The 20647-nt window shown below is 39.5% G+C and overlaps 1 protein-coding gene across 1 annotated transcript; it reads left to right on the top strand.

Moving 5' to 3' along the window:
* Positions 1-4984: 4984 nt before the first annotated feature.
* On the top strand, positions 4985-8828 carry Il6 (interleukin 6). Its single transcript, XM_069997395.1, has 5 exons — positions 4985-5003; positions 5150-5337; positions 6465-6578; positions 7234-7386; positions 8542-8828. The coding sequence occupies exons 1-5, from the start codon at positions 4985-4987 to the stop codon at positions 8707-8709; spliced, it is 642 nt and encodes a 213-aa protein (XP_069853496.1). The 3' UTR covers positions 8710-8828.
* The last annotated feature ends 11819 nt before the right edge of the window (positions 8829-20647 follow it).

Below are 20647 nucleotides of genomic sequence, written 5' to 3'. Positions count from 1 at the left end.
TCTCTCTCTCTCTCTCTCCTCACACACACACACACACACACACACACACAAACACACCCATAATATGTATCACAAAATTAAGTAGCCTGAAGAAATTACCTATGATCCTATGACCTGTTCACCTAGGCCTGAATTCTCCTGTAATATTTTAAACTACTCCGATGAACCTATCTTCAGAAACCTGTGAGGCCTTCCCTACCTTCATGAATTCAGCTTGTAAGAACACACAGGAGACTCTTTTCAGAGGAACTAAGACACGTTCCTTATAGCAATTAGCTAGGCAAAAGGGCAGTAAAAGAAGATGAAATACAGCATAGCTGGGCCAGCAGAATCCCCTGACCTTGCCATTACATGTGATACTTTCAAATGGGTTCATAATACCTTAATTTTGAGGAAAAGAGTGGGGGAAAATAGCCATTGCTTTGCATGTATCCTTTCTGTCTATGACACCAAACTCTGAAAAGTGAGAGAAACTAGAAATGGTTTGGAGAAACCTGACTTGGGAGATTAAATTAACTGTACTGAGCTGAAGTTTCATACTTGTAAAGCAGAATCAGCAGTTAGCAATATAGAAAACCTAACCCCATTGATGGGAAAGAGACAAAGCTCAAAACCTCAGCCAGAGGGAATCTTCCTTGCCCGGGGCTCTATTAAATCACAGCAATTTCTTAACATCTAACAAGCCTCAAAGCAGTCAGTTTAGCAACGTGTTATAATCAGATACCCTCTTCTGGACAGGTCCTGAGTTCAGATGAAAGGTTATAGAAGGTTCTCGGGCAGAGTCCATGTTGTTGACTAAGGAGAGGCAACTTCCCTTAATATGCCCAAGAGTTTCCACTTGGGCAGGAGAAGGAAATTCAACATACAGGGCATAGAATACATGAGACCCAGAGGATATGCATCCCTTCCCAGCCTTGGAGGAGCCAGATCCAGCTCAGCTACATCTTCCTCCTCACAATAACTTAGGGAACACCATGAAGTCACCAGGAACTAGAGTGGGCTGTCAGAGACAAAGCTCTGAGGCTAGGGCCACTACTGGATTAGGCTGGTGACAATCAAGAGCTTTGCTCACTTTGCCTTGCTGCTCTGCAGAATCAACCTTCTGTTTCCAAATAGACACAACGTATCACACCAATAATCTCTCATCAAGTAATACCAACACTTTTCCCAAATCATGATATTTCCCAGAGCCTTCAGTCTGACATTTTCTCCCTGGGCTCTATCCCAGAAGCTGTTAAGTCAACTACTATTTGTTTATGAACTTTTTCTGCCTTTAGGACAAGTAAACAATATCCTAACAGCAGCTACAGTTCCCTAAAACCCAGTGACTTCCCTTTCCTGTTTAGGATACTCCTGTTAAATTGCAGAACCACCCTCAGAATATGTAATATAGCTTAAGAGATGTAAGGAACGTATCAGTACCCAATGGAAATTCCTCTTTTCCTCATCTCAAATATATTCGTGAATCCTCTGAACTGGACTCTACCATAATGTAGGAAAGCAGGTATTAGCAGGGAACACAACTAGCTCTATATAAGGTGGTAAAGGGAGCAAAAGACATTTCCTGTTTGCCCTTCCTCTCTCAGTCTTAGCTAGCAGTCACTTCAAACCAGCAATGGTTCAATCCAGCAACTACAGCATTAGTTAACAGATGCTGATCATCCAGTGGCCTTTCCTCATCATTACTACATACTAACATGTGAGAGAGATTTAGGAGCAGGGTGTATTTGAGAAACTTCTGGGCCTTCATCTCAATTTTGCCATGAACTTAGAGCAACTCTAAGAGAAATAAATAAATCTTTACTAAATATAATATTTTTCCAAACAGAAAACATATTGAAATATAAAGAAAGGAAGCTATCATGGTAGAAAGAATTATGACATTGCATTAATGCTTTCCAAGAAGGAAGAGTCTATTTTTTCCCCACAAAGAATGCCAACCAAAGGCATTGATAGCAGCAAAAATTGGTGCTGGTGGTGTACAGGGGCTGATAGATCCCTCTTGCATTCTTACCACCTGACTTTTGCTGACTGCCAGAAGCACAAGATCTGTGTTGTCAGCCACTCTGCCACCCCTGTGTTCAGGAGCCATTTTCAGGAACTTATATAATGATGATGGCCAGGCACAGAGAAATACTCAGCAGAAGGATTTGGGAAAGATCTAAGAGCAAGAACAACTATCTAATTAAGTCAAGGGACCTGGTTTGAGAACCATTATGTTCTCAAACAAGAGAGACAATTTTTCCTTTCAGTCTTTCACACTGTGCCATAAGGAATTTTCAATAGAACCTAACTAATACCTTATTTTTTAAAAATAGAAAGGTTGGCACAGTGGCCTGTCTCCTTCATAGTAATTTCCTACACAAGGCATTAGCTGATAAGACAGCTATGCTCAGAGGCTCCTCGGGTAGTAGTTCCAGTCACCAAATGTCTCAAAGATTTAGTACCTGTTTTCAGCATTACTATGCCACAGGGATTTTATTAACACCAAACCTCATTCAGTCCTCACAACAGTCCTGTAAAAGGAAGATATGTTATTATTTCAGTTTTATAGGTAAACAAACAAGAGTTCAAATTCTTGGAGCAACTCATCCAAGGTCACATAAGAATGAATTGGGCTTTGACCCAAGCTGTGAGTACTCAAGAGCCTATACAGGTATATTCCAAAGAAAGCAGCATAGGGTACATACAGACTTTTGAAAATTACAATGTGTGTCTATCTGCATGTGATAAGGTAAATACAGAAGTGAGTGCGTGGGAGCTGAAGAGACTAGGTCAGACTAGGTCAACAGAGGTCTAGGCACTTCCTCTGGGAGAGGAAGCCAGGAAAGGAAGGAGCCTTGTTTTCCCCTGAATATCCTGGTATCTTGTTCATAAATTTTACCATGCATACATACCTCCTCTTTTTTTGAAAATGCTCCTCAGAAAAGGTAAATCTAAATGTTGTTTTGAATAATTAAGTTCAAATGTTTAAAATTTTTGTGTCAAATTTTCCAAAAGAAAAGCCAGACAACTGAATAAAAGCAGTACCATACTACAGAGGTCTTTGGCACCCTCCTGAAAAGAAGCGAGAATAAGGAATGTGTTTCACTGCAAAAAGAGAACTTGTCTCAGGGGCGTGTAAGATATTTAAGACCGAAAAGCACTAAAAGTGAAACTATTGGCCATCCTTCCCATTTTCATTTTCAAAGTAAAAACCCCCATAAAGCTACCTTTGTTTAGACAAATAAGGAAAGAATGGGTGACCTCACTTTCTTCAACAGGCAGGTTCTAACATGTTATATACAAAATGAAACAAATTTTTTGTGTGCTGGTCCTGGGGCTTGAACTCAAAGCCTGAATGCTGTCTCTGAGCTTTGGTACTCAAGGTTGCCGCTCTTGCACTTGAGCCACAGCTCCACTTCTGGCTTTTTGGCTGCTTAATTGGAGATGAATCTCACAGATTTTGCTGCCTGGGCTGGCTTTGAACCACAATTCTCAGGTCACAGCCTCCTGAATAGCAAGAAAACTTAAATAATTTAATGCATGTTTTTTAAATGCCCTTGAAAATGCCATTGTTTTGGAAATCTTGAAGAGAACATCTCTGCAAAGCAGAGGAGATGGTTGTGATGCTAATAACACTATGTTTTGTAATTACTATTTTGGGGGCCTGGTTCCCACCTCAATGTTATCTGGAGACTGGTAGGGCTAACATCCACAGACCATATGCAAGAGACTGAGAACCATTCTGTAAGAGAAGTCATCCTAAAAGATCATTTTTTTAAGCTTGATTGGATAAGGAAAGCCTTGATATCAGAGGGGAAAGCTTGACTCTGAGCCTAGTAAATATGCCACCTTCAGATCCAAATGCAGTCTTACAGTGAAAAGCAGCTATGAAAACAAGCTCTAAAGATACCATAAGGTTTTCCCTTGACATCCTCATCAAAGAGGCGAGTAGTATTCCCCATTTCTGCCATGAACTACATGGGCTTCAGAAACTGGTGGGCCCTAGCAGGCTGGGCCTTTGTAAGCACTGCAGGTACATTGGGGAGCCAAACTGCCCAGAAGCCAGAAGTGGTTAAAAAAAAAAAAGAAAAGAAAGAGTGGGCATGAGCAGGGACAGGACAGAGAGCATGATCAACCCTGTGGCACAGAGATGCAAGTCCTCACCAGGTAGATGCCCAAGAAGCCACCAGAGAGACAACAAGAATCTCTGAAGTGGGTGGAAGAGGTGAGAAAACTGGCACGTGCACTGGTGTCAAAAAGGAGTATGCACCACACACTCTACTGGAGATTCCTAAAATCATAACTGTGCAAAATTTGGGGTGGCCAGGCAGTTTTGCAATTACTGGTTATGATGAAAGTCAGGAAATAAGAGTTCTGGGATGACTGGCAAGGTTACCTTCTGCGTAATCCCAGGTTAAGGGTCCATGATGCTATCTGAGGAAACTGTTATCAGAACATCTGAGTTTTTTCACCTGTAGAAATTAGCTAGAATACTAAATCATAGCCACTTAATCTGGTATTCAAACTGTGTGTTTTTTAAATCATAGCTTTAGCTTCTTTCTGTTCCTCCTCATCAAACATTGTGAATGATTACAGCTTTGCCTTCTTACCCCACACCGCACCCCCCAAGTCTTGTTAAAGTGCTGTGTCACAGAAAAAAAAAAAAAAAGAAGAAGAAGAAAGTTAAGGAAGAATGATTCGACTTCTTAGGGCTAACTTTAAGGATGACTTAAGCCATACTTTTTTCCCCAAGTTGTGATTCTTTGAGGGCTAAACAACGTCACTTGCACAATCATCGTAATAAGGTTTCCAATCAGCTCCACCCACTCTGACCCCACCCCCCCAACAAAGATTTTTATCAAATGTGGGATTTTCCCATGAGTCTCAAAATCAGAGTCTCACCTCCCAATAAATATGAGACTGGGGATGTCAGAGACTCATTCTGCTCTTGAGCCCACCAGGAACGAAAGAGAGCTCCATCTGCCCTCCAGGAACAGCTATGAAGTTCCTCTCCACAAGTAAGTGAAGGGAATCCCTCGCCCTCTGGCGGGGCACTGAGTGCCTGTGCGAGGGAGGAGTAAGGGCTGATGGCTGGCCAGCAGCCAGCAGCAGGCTCCCAGCTGTGCTGTCAGCTCACTCACTGCTTTCCCTTTCCTCCGCACAGGCACCTTCTGTCCACTTGCCTTCGTGGGGCTGCTCCTGGTGACAGCTACTGCCTTCCCCACCTCAGAAGTCCCAAGAGAAGATGTCACAGCCAATGCCACCTCAGATGGACCAACATATGCCTCTACACAAAATGCTGAAGACCAGATTTCATATACCCTCATGAAAATCAAAGAATTGAAAGAGGAGGTGGGTAGGCTTGGTGGTAGGGATGCAGGGCATTCATTCATTCTCCTTGTCCCTGGAGGTGGACAGTGGCTCCTGTGGGGTTTGGAGACACATTAAATTTGATGCCAAAAGTGGGGTAGATGTTCTTCTACATTTCTTCTCTGCTGTGGGTCTCAGGAGGTTCTTTCTTTTTCGGGAAAATACAGAATGTTTTCTGGTCCTTTTCAGTGCTACACATGGTGTGCATCAGGTCATTGTTTCTCAGGGCCTTCTTTTTCCACACCAGAAAGGCCTGTGGGTCTTCATTTTGTCCTTTGAACTTTGTGAAGCTTTGAAAAGTGCCACTTTGAAATGAATATTCAGCCTTTCAAGTAGTTCTTGTACTTTTAGATCATGTAAGTTCTCCAGGTCAATTCCAGTCAAGATGCTACTATAGGGCCCACCCCATGGCATCATTAGGTCAAAATACCTTCCACCTTCAGATCTCCAAGTATTTTGGCTGTTTTTTTTTTAAATTTGTTATTTTTGTACTAGTACTGGGACCTCTTGTGTTCTCATTCCTCAGATCTCAGCCTCCTAAGTAGCCATGATTACAGGCATTGGCCACCAGTGGGCACCTGGATTTTGGCTGTGTTTGACAAAAAGGAAAGAACATAGTCCAGCTTTGGTTTTGCTAAACCAGATTTGTAATCTTGGACAACTATCACCTCTGTTTTTTACCACTTTATCTGTAAAATTATGGAATTTGCTTTCTCTCACAGGTCGTTCTAGTTAGAACATCCTATGGCTAAATCATATTTGACCCAAATTATCATCAAAATTGCTGTCCCTTATTAAGTACTTACACTGTACCTGGCACTTCATTTAAATGTTCCAACTAATCCTCAGAACAAAAGTAGGAGGCATTTAGATGCTTCCCAGTTTGGAAAGAAGGCAACGGAGACACAGGATAAGTAATATGCCTGAAGCCATATGCAATCTGGGACTGAACCCAAGTGTACCTAATTCCAATAGGAATTGCTTGCCAAGATGACAATAGGTTGTAACTTCCTTTTGCTGGTGTGGTAGAACATAAGTGGGGCCCTCTAGTGGTATTTTGGTTTGGGAGTAGAATTTTTGGATTAACAATTCTGGTATCTTTTTCCCAGGTATGTAACAATGAGGAAAAGTGTGTTCGCAATGACAATGCATTGTCAGAAGACAAGCTGAACCTTCCAAAGATGACAGTGAAAGATGGGTGCTTTGAAAGTGGACATAAAAAGGTATGAACCTGCCTCAATTATTTTCAAGCATTCCCTAACCAGTTCTTGTATGCATTGACTATATTCAGATAGACCCAGGCTGGTAACAAAGAATGGCACAGATGTAAAGAACGTTATATAAATTTTATGAGGCAGGTAAATAAAACTTTTTTAAAAAGATAGTTTCTCTTTTAACATGGGGGATCCTCTGTGTTGGGAATTTTCACAACTCTCAAATGTCAGAAACGCCGAGTAGAGTGGTCTGGGAACCATTCTTCTCTGGCTACCCCTAGCATGATCCAGGCCAAGCAGCATCCAGGCCAACTCTCCCTGCTGATGTTATTCTCCAAACCCCTCACCTTCCAGTGAGATAACTTGCATTGACATCTGACGATTACATAAACCATAGCAAGGGCAAGAGAGGAGATAGAGCAGTAAGGAAAGAGTCCAAAATGGTCCCCACTGCCACACTCTAGTGTCTTGCTGGGCCTTGGGCAAAATTAAGTGGTGCCTTCATTGTCCAGATATTTTTTAAAGGTACAGCTAACTCTGTCCAGGGTTAAAACAAAATGCCTAAATGCTCATGATGGTCAGAAGGAGAAGACACTGATTTTTAAGGTCTCAAACTGATTCTGTCTTCTAGAAATAATTGACGTTCCCACCTTTCTTCTTGTAGGACACCTGCCTGCTGAAAATCTCCTCTGGTCTTCTGGAGTTCCAGATCTACCTAAAGTACATCCAGAATAAGTTTCAGAGTAGTGAGAAAAATAACAAAGCCAAAGATGTGAAGAGCAGCACAAAATCTGTGATCCAACTCCTGATGCAAGAGGTGAGTACTTCCCAGGAGGGATGAAGGGAAGAGAGGCTCAGGAGAATACCTAACAGCTCAGTTACCGCCCTGCTTCAGCAACTATGGTTGGATGTGAAGGAGAGGGACTAAGAAACAGTTGCTCCTCATAGTTTAACTTTTTTGTTATTGTTATTGTTGTTTCTTTGTTTTTGCTCTTTGGCTCTCTTCTGCAAAGAACATCTATAGCCATTAAAAACTGTAAAAGTGACATGGATTTTGACATCATTTCCAATAGCTTAAGAGATGAGAAAAATAAACAGAAGAAAGCACATCTAACTATACTCAATGAGCCTTTATAAAAGAAGAACACAAAAAATATTTTAGTAGTTAATTGCTTCCAAGTTAGATTCTTGCTACTGTACTGCAGAGAAGTAAGCTAAAGACTGCAAAAGGAGGCTTTAGCCATTACCAGCAACTAGCTATTAAAAGGCAGAGAATGGAGAGATGGTAGATGACCAAAGCAAAGAGGAGGGCCCTGTACTCAGCCTGCCTCTCTCACGTGCAGTTATTTGCCTTAAACCAGGGCTCTTCATACTTTAATCTGCATGGGAATGCCCTCGGGATTGTTTCCCTGCATATTCTGATTTAGTAGGTCTAGAGTGGGACGTGAGATTCATTTTTCCCAAGAGATCTCTGGTGATGCTGCACTACTCAAGGACCACACTGAGAGCTTCAAAGCCTTACACAAGTTACTATCACCATACCAATGGTCCTATAGAAAGACATTTCTAATCCTCTTTACACGACTGTATCAGTGGACTCTCAACAGATGCCAGATGGATAGTTGAGAAGAAGAGTGGAGAAAAGTACAATATTTAGAACTCATTAGCTTGCCTGTAGCTATTAAATAATAATTATGTGTCCAATACTATTTTGGATAACACAGAAGAAGGGAAATTAAGATAATGAGGGTGCCCTCTGGATGGTTACCATCTAATGGAGACAAAGTAGAAAAGAATAGTTAGGTCTTTCTCAGGGTAGGGGTGGAACAAAAGCACTTTCCCTGACTTGGCTGAGGCAAAGTAGTCTCTTCCACCCAAATGTTAATATTTTTCCTACAGTCCTGAGCATATCTCCACTGCAAAGGATTTATTTTATATTTAAACAATCCTTTTTGCTTTCTTTCCTCTTCAGATAAAGAATCAAGATGAAATAGTCTTCCCTAGCCCAACTGCAAATGCTCTCCTGTTGAAAGAGCTGGAGTCACAGAATGAGTGGCAGAAGAACATGATAATTCACCTCATCCTGAGCAGCCTTGAGACTTTCCTGCAGTTCAGTCTAAGAGCTCTTCGGATACTGTAATGCACAGCAGCTAATATTATGGGTGTACAGGCATTCCTTTCCATGGTCAGGACAGAACCATCCCTGTCCACTGGGGATCTACCTTATGTTGTTCTCTACGAAGAACTGACAGTATGAACAGTAGGACACTATTTTAATTATTTTTTAATTTATTGATAATTTAAATATGAATTAATTTATATATGATTGCTATTTATAATTTTTATAAAGTGCCATTTAAATCTTATATGTCATAGTTTTGAAATGATAATATAAGAGTCTAGGCAGTTTGAATCTGTTTCAGAACCAGATCATTTTTTGAATGTATAAGCTTACCTCAATAAATTGATAATTTATGCACATTTTTAAAAGAATGTTTGTGTTGTATTTTTATAATATTTACACTGCATTTATACAAAAGGTCACTTTATTTTTTCAAAAAAATTAGCAATTCAGCCTTTATTGTGTGAAGCTAAATATAATAAGACAAAATGGTTACAGAATGATCAAAACAAGAATGAGCAAAAATCCTTTCTTGGGCTTTAAAGACTTACTGACAAAAGAATATTATCATATAATATCAAGACAAGATAAATCTATAGGTGAAAATGGAAATAAGTAACTTGAGGGGATAGGTGGAGTTAAGATAGATGGGAAGAGAAAGATGGAAGGGGTAATACTTCAAAATGCAATCAAGATGCATTGTACTCATAAAGTAACAGTCAAATTGAAAGCTCATTGTACAACTATTTGAAGGTAATTTGAAATTTAAAAAACAGTATAAACACCTAGAGAAAGATGCAATGAAGGACCTACTTGCATTCTAAGTGCATTGCATCTATCACATCAAATCAGCCAGTTTTTTCTAGGTATAGGAGAGTAAGTTATCCACATGAACAATAAGAAATGAGCACCGATTTGAACTCCAAGTCTATCTGACTCCAGGACTTCTACTCTTTTTCTTTTTTTTGCACCAGTCCTGGGATTTGAATTCAGGGCCTTGATGCTGTCTCTGAGCTTCCTTGTTCAAGGCTAGCACTCTACCACTTGAGCCAAAGCTCTACTTCTGGCTTTAGTTTCACAGATTTTCCTGCCCAGGCTGGCTTTGAACTGAGATTCTCAGATCTCAGCCTCCTGAGTAGCTAAGATTATAAGCATGAGCCTCCAGTACCCATCTTCCTACTCTTAACCTTATGTACTACCACCCAGGCAATGAAAAGATATAGGTGCAAAATCCCCAAAACACTGTAACAGAGGTAGTACACTTAATGGTATAATCAAAGCCTTTGAGGTCATACAACTACTTAATTAAGATATGGCAATGTTCACTCTTCCAAATAATAACTAGGAGTTCTACCCCCCTCCTCTGGGTTTCTCAAACACTGTACATACCTCTTTCTGAGTGTCTACCATGGATATTTCTTCCCAGCTAGCAACTCTAGTGTACCCATCTTTGTATTCCAAACTCACAGGTCAGAACTTAAACAAAAGAGACCTTAATAAATGTTTGTTAAGTTAAGGGGCACACTCACATAACCACTACTATAAAACATTTCAGTTCTTGGAGACGTAGAGTATTAGGAGAAATTGCACTCATGTATCATCATCTTAAGAGAAAATAAGCAGGAATCTGAAAGAAGATTAAGGATTTCCAGAGAAAGTGATAAATAATCCAAGCAGGTATATTTAACTCCATTTCCTTCCACACTGGAAATATTCTTTGCTAATCCTCCCTCCTTCCTCATCAGGAGTGATGAGAAGAGAAGCAGCCTCCACAACTTAATGCAGACCCTCTGTGCACTTCAACAAAACACTGGGAAATTGGTAGAGATTTCCTCCTTTCTTACGCCAGCAGTGTAAAAGTTCTCTCTTCTAACAAAGCCTTTCCCCATCCTAACCACCCAAGACTTCTTCCAGGTCAGGAGTTCTGCTTATGTAAAGGGGAAAGTCCAAAAGGCCCAAACTTGAGGAATCAGGCAAGGAAAGAGCTGCATAGTCTGACTTCTGCAGACCACGCATCACAAGTGAGCTTCCCAAAATTAGGGTCAAATGCAAGAACTACTACCAGTTGACCAATACATCTATGCTCAAACAAAATGTGTTGAGTGTAATGTCAAGGAATCTTATGATGAAGTGGCAAACAAAATAGATAGTCCCTTGCACACATGTGGTTTCTACTGTGGCATGGGGGAAAAAAAGACAATCAATAAAGAATATAGTGTGATGAGATTTTCAAAAGAGAAATGTGAGGTTCTTAGGGATCTATCCTGGGGCAATCATAACAAGAGTACATAACTAAACCTACATAGGGGCATTTATGAAGGTTTTCAGGAGGCAGAGAGGTTTTGGCTGCCCTGTAATAAATATATAGACATTAAGTAGGCCAAGATGGTCAGAAAGAGCATTACAGGCAGAGAGAATAACATATAAAAAGGTCTGAATTGACAAGAAGCATATCATCAGTGAGACATTGAAAATTACATTATATTCAGTGCCTAAGATGGGGTAAAAAGGCTAGGACCAGACCATCAACAGCATTCAAAATCATATTCAAAATATTCTACTGATCCCATTCATGGTAAGTAGTAGGATGGAATATGAGTTTTATATTTTTATATGATTACTCAAACTTCAGTGTTGGGAATTAGTGAAATATACTGACAGATGGAGGGACTTTCCAGAGGCTATAGAACAGAGAGAGGTGGTGGGCAACAACCAGGGTGTGCAAGCCCCAAGAAACTCAGAACCGCTCAAAGAGATGTGAAATTCTTGTCATCTCCTTGGGATGAAGACATTGGCTATTATATTTGAATGGTAAAGACAAAGGTTATCCTCAAATGCTAAAAGTTTGATGACACTATAAATATGACCCAGCAATCTGTAAGAGAGGAAAACTGATAGGGTGGTAGCAACCACTTCTGATAACTTCAGAGCTCCTGGTAGGCTGAAGGGGAAAGACAGAGTTAAACCAACTCTCCAACATGACCAACTGCTATAATAAGAGACTGATAATAACAATGATGCTGCGTGACATTACATGCTAGCATGGTTCAGCATTCTAAGGAAAGGATATTAACTAAAATTACAAAGTTTGTAAGTTCCATAGACAACTAGAATTCCTCTCCATCTAGAGGCAACATTACTCATCCTCCTTTTTAATTAGATGTAGCTATGCTGCAAAGACAACACAGAAGGACTAAATCTCTCATCCTTTTAAAGGACTGCTTACAAGCTTAGCTTTTGGCTAAATGATTTAAAACACAGTTTCCTGCATTGAAATAATACCTCCCAAATAAAGAACTCTAAATTCTGTGTGTAACCAATATAGCTTATACTAATTGCTCTGTTTGGGGGAACTTGAAATTTTGTGTGTTTTTTAAAATTTATGTCACCATTATCTTAACTTCACACTGAAATTTTCACACTTGCTGAAAGTACCTTTTGAATGGTGCTCATTTTTTGTTATTTTAAAATGATTTCGTATAAAGACATTAATGTAAGATGTGGTTCTGGGATTTAACTTTTGAAATAAAACTATCCATGTCGAGTATTCAATATGAACATTCCATGATGACCTGTCACCACAGTGGTGAGATAATGCATATCTTGCCTTCTACTCCACCTATTACTCAGAGCTAAGAGGTTCACATTTATGTACAGTTGGGACATTCTCAGTTTCCTGTCTAAAGTCTGGAAAGAAGGGAAATCTGAGTTCTTGCTGTGGAAGTATGTTCACAAAGATTTCTGAATGCTTCATTTACACATGGGACTGCTTAATATTACTTATCTATATTCCTTAGCTTTTGAAAAATTCTGTACTAGCCGGGCACTGGTGGCTCACACCTGTAATCCTGGCTACTCAGATCTACTGAGATCATGGTTCAAAGCCAGCCCAGGCAGGAAAGTCCGTGACACTCTTATCTCCAATAAACCACCAGAAAACCGGAAGTGGTGCTATGGCTCAAGGGATAGAGTACTGGCATTGAGCTGAAGAGCTGAGGTATAACGCCCAAGCCGATTTCAAGCCCCACATCAAAAAATAAAATAAAATAAAATCTGTAATACGTTTTATGAAAATGTGTTAGAGGCCTGGGAAGGTGGCTCAGTGGTAGAGTGCTTGCCTTGCACGCATGAAGCCCTAGGTTCGATTCTTCAATACCACATAAGTAGAAAAAGCCCGAAATGGTTCTGTGGTGCTAGCCTTGAGCTGAAGGGCTGAGGGACACTGCCCAGGCCCAGAGTTCAGGCCCCACGACCAACAAAAAAGAAAGAAAGAAAGAAAATGTGTTACAAAATATTAAAGAACTTAATCTTCACCATAGATTCTGCTATAAAATTGTTATAATATTTTTCTAATTTAAAACATTGTAGTTTTTCTTTTCTTTTTTTTTTTAAAGCTACCAGCACAACTATGTTTATTGCAGCATTATTTACCATAGCTAAAATACGGAACCAACCCAGATGCCCGTCAGTAGATGAATGGATCAAGAAAATGTGGTATATATACACAATGGAATTCTATGCCCCCATCAGAATGAATTATATTGCACATTTGTTAGGAAATGGAAAGACTTGGAAAAAATTATATTAAATGAAGTAAGCCAGGCCCAAAGAAATATAGGTCTCATGCCACGTCTACTCCAGTGGAGTCTGCTTAGCATGGGAAACCAGCTTTCAGACCTGAGAATGGGGCTTCAGAGACCCATTTCTGAGTATTGGGACTTCACCGAAGTCTACCTCAGAGAATGGCGCTTTACAGAGACCTATCTCTGAGTATTGGAACTGCACCGAAGTCTACCTCGGAGAATAGGGCTTCTAAGAGGTCTACTCCTAGAAAAAGGCTGGCAAACCCCTGGGAAGGATGTGTTTCTGCCTTTCTTTTCCTCAGTATATAAGAGTGCCTATTAATCTTTTACTGTTTCTGCTGTTCATCGTACTTACTCATTGTCAACGTTCCTTTAGTCAAAGCTCTTTCTCTTTTTTTTCACATTTAAAAAAATTTTTATTATTGTGAAAATACCATACTGATGGGTTACAATTACATGGGCAAGATAATGAGTACATTTCTTATCAAGCATTGTTTGCCTCCTCCTTTGTTTCCCCATACCATCCCTTCCCCTCTCCACACTCCCACTCCCACACCCCCCTACCACCACCACCACCCCGCCCCTCCATCCCCCACCCTACCAAAGTTGTAAAGTTCGTTTTTCGACATAATGTCTTGTACATCTCATTGTTGTAATGGGTCCACCTGTAACCTTATTTAAACGTTTTTTTTCCCCTTCCCCTCCACAAATTATATCAGCATCAAATACAGTGAAATCAGGACTTATACCCTGGGGGAGGTACATACAGTCAACAAAGAAATCATCTTATAAGTATGTTGGAAACAATCGCAAGAAAGAAAAAAAAAGTTTGAATCCTTATCTTGGGGTTCATTTTGCCTAACATCAACTTGTCTGACAGTTTCTGTTTGTCTCAGACATATACTAGTTATTGCAAATAAGGGAAACCATGGGACCTATATTTTTTTGGGCCTGGCTTAATTCACTTAATATAATTTTTTCCAATTGTTTCCATTTCCTACCAAATGGGGCAATGTCATGCTTTCTGAGGGAGGCATAGAATTCCATTGTGTATATATACCACATTTTCTTGATCCATTCATCTACTGAGGGGCATCTGGCTTGGTTCCATATCTTGGCTATGGTAAATAATGCTGCAATAAACATAGTTGTGCTGGTAGCTTTAGTATGTTCTTGTTTGTGATCATTTGGGTAAATGCCCAAAAGTGGGGTTGCTGTGTCATAGGGGAGCTCTATGTGGAGTCTTTTGAGGAGCCTCCATACTACTTTCCAAAGAGGTTCGACAAGTTTACACTCCCACCAACAATGCAGTAAGGTTCCCTTCTGTCCACATCCCCTCCAGCATCTCTTGTTATTATAGCCATTCTAACTGGGGTGAGGTGGTATCTCAATGTTGTTTTGATTTGCATTTCTTTTATGGCTAGGGAGGTTGAGCATTTCTTCATGTGTCTATTGGCCATCCTTCTTTCCTCTTCGGAGAAGTTTGTCTTTTTTTAAGTCTTTTTTTTTTTTGTGTGTGTGAACATACTGTACAGAGGGGTTACAATTACATGGGCAGGATAATGCGTACATTTCTTACCAAGCATTGCAGCCTCCTCCTTTTGTTTACCCTTCACATCCCTTCCCAGCCTCCCCCCTCAAAGCTCTTTCTTAAGAGTGTTGACGACTCCAATATCTGATGAGTGTCTTAAAAATATGACTAACTCACCAGAGTTAAGTGCTACCCTGAAACCCCTCTTATGGAGGCTAGTAGACAAGCCATAAGCAAATATAAAAGTATTGGGGGTTTCACGAAGTCATTTCAGCAGAAGGAACTGTTTGTAAGAGAGTTGCAAGAAGCTCTAGGCGCGGCTAGAACAGAAAGAAATGTATGGCAATTGCTGAGATAACTACTTAGGAGAAAGAACTTCCTATTACTCTCTTTCATTTACTAAGAGACTTGCTAGATCTAGGCCTGCCAGAGCATACCAGTGAAGTATTAGGGTATCTGATTATAGCCTCTCCAGTAGTCTGCAGGTTCCATATACAGAAATACATAAACTGTTGTTTTGTATATCCACAAACTAATCATTTGTAATAATAAAGTTCTATGAAATATAAAGACTAAGAGCTATAATGAGTAGTTCTGCAGACAGTGGACAACTCAGGCAAGCTGTAGAACTCTACCTTTTGAAAAAGAGCTATAAAAGGAAATGAAAATTGAGAGTTTTGTGGAGAGTCAAATTCTGTTTAGGAAAGAAAGTAGTAAGGATTTTTTTTTCTTGGCAGTCTGGACCTGGGCACTCTCCCTCAGCTCTTTAGCTCAAGGCTAGCACTCTACCACTTGAGCCACAATACCACTTTTGGTTTTCTGAGTGGTTTATTGGAAATAAGAGTCTCACAGCCTTTCCTGCCTGGGCTGGCTTTGAATCACGATCCTCAGATCTGAGCCTCTTGAGTAACTAGGATTACAGTCAAGAGCCACCAAGCCCAGGTAGTAGTTAATGGCCCAAGATAAGATTCATTTATATGATTGAAGGTTTGGTTTCAGTTTTACTAGATACTGTTTGGACTATTGAGTATACAGTAGATGCAGGAGTTTTTACAAACCTCTGTACAGTGCAACAGATCCAGAGGTGAACAATGAGGTTGCACCTAGAGATGGGAAATGCTATATTACAGTCACATGTCACTTTTCTTTTCCTTCTTTCCCAGGTGGTGTTTCCAAGAGTGGGCCCTAATAAGTGATATCCACGAATCAGCTTCTTACATGCTCCCAGATAATTCTGACTGCAAGTGTAGAAAACAAAGGAATTGTCAGACATGGAGTCAGGCTCTATGAAATTAACTCAACAGACACAGCCTCTGCTGTTTACTGAAATGTTTTCTTCAAACTCTTCCTCCCTGGACTTCTCATGACCTTTCCTCATATGTGGTAACTCTTCTCTAGATCAAAAGAAAAGTTTCCTTGAAGTTCACTGTTTTCTAAATGGTAGAATAATGACATTATATTCTACAGTCTATCTCAAATTTTCTTAAAAACAATAAGGATTAAAATTTGAGAGAAAAAAAGGAAACACTATCAGTAAAACAAGAAATAATTACAGCTTCAGTATTCATGCATACCACCCAAACTATGAAGGGTCTGGACAGAAGTATGGGAAGAATGGAGCTCCTGCAAAGTGCATAAGTTACCTTCTTAAGGTTTTCTACCTTTACAGACCCTTCAGAGAAAATCTGCAGCAGAAATGGCTCATAGAAGTAAATGATATTGTCTGTTCAGAGTTAATGTGGTTTTTAATAAGAGGTAATCCAAATACAACAGTAACCAGATGATACCAACATGATATTCAGAAATTGTGTTGGCTTCAGAAATGTGACCTTTCTCCATCATTTTGAAACCACTAGGACAAGATTTCTCACAAAGTGAAAAACAAAGTATACAAAATCCCAAGGAAAATGTTAATGTGGTGGGAATACTTCATGATAGGTTAAGAGACAGGCCCAATTAAGTGACTTTGAGAAACTCTACATTTTCTACTACATTAGCAATTCCAGAGAAGTGAGAGCCAGATGAAGAAGCTCTTTTTCTCCATGGCAGTCAACCTAAATGAAGGAGTTTCATGGTAAGGTAAGAAGCAAAATCCCTCCACCCATTTTTCTCCTGACATCTTTGACCCATATTCCTGAGCTGCAAGGTGTTTTGATTTTCTTTACTCATTCAAATCTTTGCCCACAGGCTGAGTTCCTTCCCAAGAAGCAATTCTTGTGACCGATGTTCAAGAAAGTCTGTTCGAGATGCTAGAGGAGATGTGGCCAAAAGGGAACCCTACTGCATTGTTGGTGGGAGTGAAAACTTGTTCAATCACTTTGGAAAGGAGTATGGAGGTTCCTCAAAAGACTACACATAGAGCTCCCCTATGACCCAGCAATCCCAATTTTGGACATTTACTCAAATAATCACAAACAAGGCTATACTAAAGCTACCAGCACAACTATGTTTATTGCAGCATTATTCACCATAGCTAAGATATGGAACCAACCCAGATGCCCCTCAGTAAATGAATGAATGGATCAAGAAAATTTGGCATATATACAATAGAATTCTATGCCTCCATCAGAAAGAATGACATCACCCCATTTGTTAGGAAATAGAAAGACTTGGAAAAATATATATATCAAGTGAAATAAGACAGACCCAAAGAAACATAGGTCCCATGGTTTTCCTTATCTGCAATAACTAGTATATGTCTAGGACAAGCAGAAAAGGTAAAAAGCTATATACATATGACCATATAAGATGATGCTAAGCAAAATGAACCCCAAGATAGGGACACAGAGGTTTTTTTATCTTTGTTGCTGTTGTTTTAATGTACCTATAATGTTCTATGTGATATTTTGTTTCTTTTGTATGTTCTTCCCCCATGGTATAACCCCTGTTTTCACTGTACTTGACCTCAGTGCCCTGAATCTTGTATATACATTTTTCTAATTTTGGGGAGGGGAGGGGAAATAACAAAATGCTGAAATAAGGATACAGGTTGACCCATTGTAACAATGGGATGTACAAGACACTATGTTGAAAATGAACTTTACAACTTTGAGTGGGGGAGGGAGGAGTTTGGGAGGTGGGGTGGGAAGGAATGGCAGAGGGAAAACAATAGAGGGGCAACAATACTCAATAGGAAATGTATTCATTACCTTCTCATGTAACTATAACCCCTCAATACAAAATCTTCCAATAAAAAATATATATTGAAAAAAGGAAAGTCTATTCAGAAGGAAGGGGCAACATGGACCAAAAGCATTGAACTCATCACCTGATTTATGGAATTGTAACCCCTTTGTACAACTACTTAATAGTAATAATAAAAATGCAAAAAAAAATTTGGGCACTAATGGCTCATGCCTATAATCCTAACTACTCAAGAAGCTATGATCTGAGGATTGTGGTTCAAAGTCCAGCCAGAGCAAGAAAACTCATGAGACTCTTGTCTCCAATTAACCACCAGAAGTAGAGCTATAAGCAAAAAAGCTCCCAGACAGCGCCCAGGCTCTAAGATCAAGCCCAGGACCCATACCAAACAAATAAACAACACAAAACAACAAAAACCATACCAGAAAGTCTGTTCAGCTTATATTCTTCCTACAAGTTTTCGTCTAACAATGCTGGTATCATTCATTCTTTTCTTACTCATCTAGGTCTACAGTTAACAACAGCCATGGCTCCCTTAACAAGAAAACCGTGTGTGTGTGTGTGTGTGTGTGTGTGTGTGTGTGTGTGTGTGTGTGTGTGTGTGTGTGTGTGTGTGTGTGTGTGTGTGTGTGTGTGTGTGTGTGTGTGTGTGTGTGTGTGTGTGTGTGTGTGTGTGTGTGTGTGTGTGTGTGTGTGTGTGTGTGTGTGCCAGTAGTGGGGTTTGAACTCAGAGCCTCACGTTCTTCCTTAGCTTTTTCTACTCAAAGCTGGCATTCTACTACTTGAGTCATATCTCAATTTCTAGCTTTTGGTAGTTAACTGGAGATAAGAGTCCCTCAGATTTGTCTGCCTAGGCTCTCTTCAAACCACAATCCTCATATCTTAGCCTCCTGTTTGTCTAGGATTACAGGTGTGGGACACTGATATCCAGCTAAGATTAAGAGTTTAGAAAGCCTTACTAGATGCTGCTGTGAAAACATCATAGACTATAGTCAATATTGACTATACTAAATACTATATTGACTGTAGTCAATATAGCCTATACTAAAAATTTTTGTGAGATAATAACTATATTCTTGGTCCATCATTAGCTGAAAAGCTGTTATGCAGCAAATGATTTTATTCACATTTTTATATATGTTTAGGCATATGTATTTATGTTCCATAAATCAAGTTAGATATTTTTATTTTTTTTCATATATTTATTTTTTATTTTAAAAATACTGTCCGGAGGGGTTACAGTTACATGAGTAGGGTAATGAGTACATTTCCTGTCAAGCATTGTTGCCACCTCTTTTTCTTATTTATTTTTTATTGTGAAATACTGTACAGAGGGGTTACAATTACATGGGCAAGATAATGAGTACATTTCTTATCAAGCATTGTAGCCTCCTCCTTAGTTTCCCCTTACCATGCCTTCCCATATACCCCCCTACTTCCGCACCCAATCCTCCCCGTCACCCACACACCACAGAGGTAAAGTTCATTTTCAACATAACGACTTGTACATCTCATTGTTGCAATGAGTCCACCTGTATCCCTATTTAAACGATTTGTTTTTCCCCTTCCCCTCCACAAATTATACCGACATGAAATACAGTGAAAGCAGGGGTTATACTGTGGGGGAGGGACATACAAAACAACAAAGAAATAATCTTATAAATGTGTTAGAAACAATCCAATGAAAGAAAAAAAACATTTGAATACATATCTTATGGTTCATTTCCCTAACATCACCTTATCTGACCTTTTCTGCTTGACTCAGACATATACTAGATATTGCAAATAAGGGAAACCATGGGATCTATGTTTCTTTGGGCCTGGCTTACTTCACTTAATATATATTTTTCCAAGCCTTTCCATTTCCTAGGTTAGATATTTTTAAAAACTTGGTTTTAAGTGAAGAAATTATGAACACAGTCAGTAAATACAAATGGCTACCACCAATGAAGGAAGGTATGATCAGCAAAGGGTACAACAGAATTTCGAAGACACTGAATGCTCTATTTCTTCATCTGATAGTGAATATGAGCCTGCTCCATTTTGTTTTTACTCTTTAAAGACTAATAAGACATGCCTTATTTTTCTCTTCTACATGAATTTTGTAGTTTAATTTTTAAAAATAAAAAGAAATAAGATCTTCAATACAAAACATCCTTGGTTATACAATAGGAAGATTCTTTGAAGCTCAGTGAATCCTCTAATCAAACTTGCTTTTTAAAAGCCAATTTTACTGGGAAGGGATGTAAAGGGTAAACAAAGGAGGAGGCTGCAATGCTTGATAAGAAATGTACTCATTATCTTGCCCATGTAACTGTAACCCCTCTGTACAGTATGTTCACAAACAAATAAATAAAATTTAAGAAATAAATACATAAAAGTCAATTTTACTATTTATATCATGATTCTTATAGCATATGATTGTTTTCCCTTCCATAATGTACCCACCTCAGTAACAGCCTCTTCTAAGAGCTAGAGCATAAATCAGCATGGCTGTGACAACTTATACTTCCAGTCATTGCTGCTATGCTCCAAAGTTACACTACGGCTGAGTCAGAAATTGACATTGAAATGAAATATATTTGAATGAAAACAAGTGCATGCAGGAGTTTGGGAATCACCCTTAGATTCAAGAATGTCAGTTCTGAGTATTTCTACCCAGGTACCTAAGTCCACCCAAGAACTCTGTCTTCAGTGC

The sequence above is a fragment of the Dipodomys merriami genome, unplaced genomic scaffold (genome assembly GCF_024711535.1).
Source record: "Dipodomys merriami isolate MVZ:Mamm:240054 unplaced genomic scaffold, mDipMer1.0.p SCAF_5, whole genome shotgun sequence".
Taxonomy (NCBI): domain Eukaryota; kingdom Metazoa; phylum Chordata; class Mammalia; order Rodentia; family Heteromyidae; genus Dipodomys; species Dipodomys merriami.
This window is presented reverse-complemented; position numbering and strand designations above follow the sequence as displayed.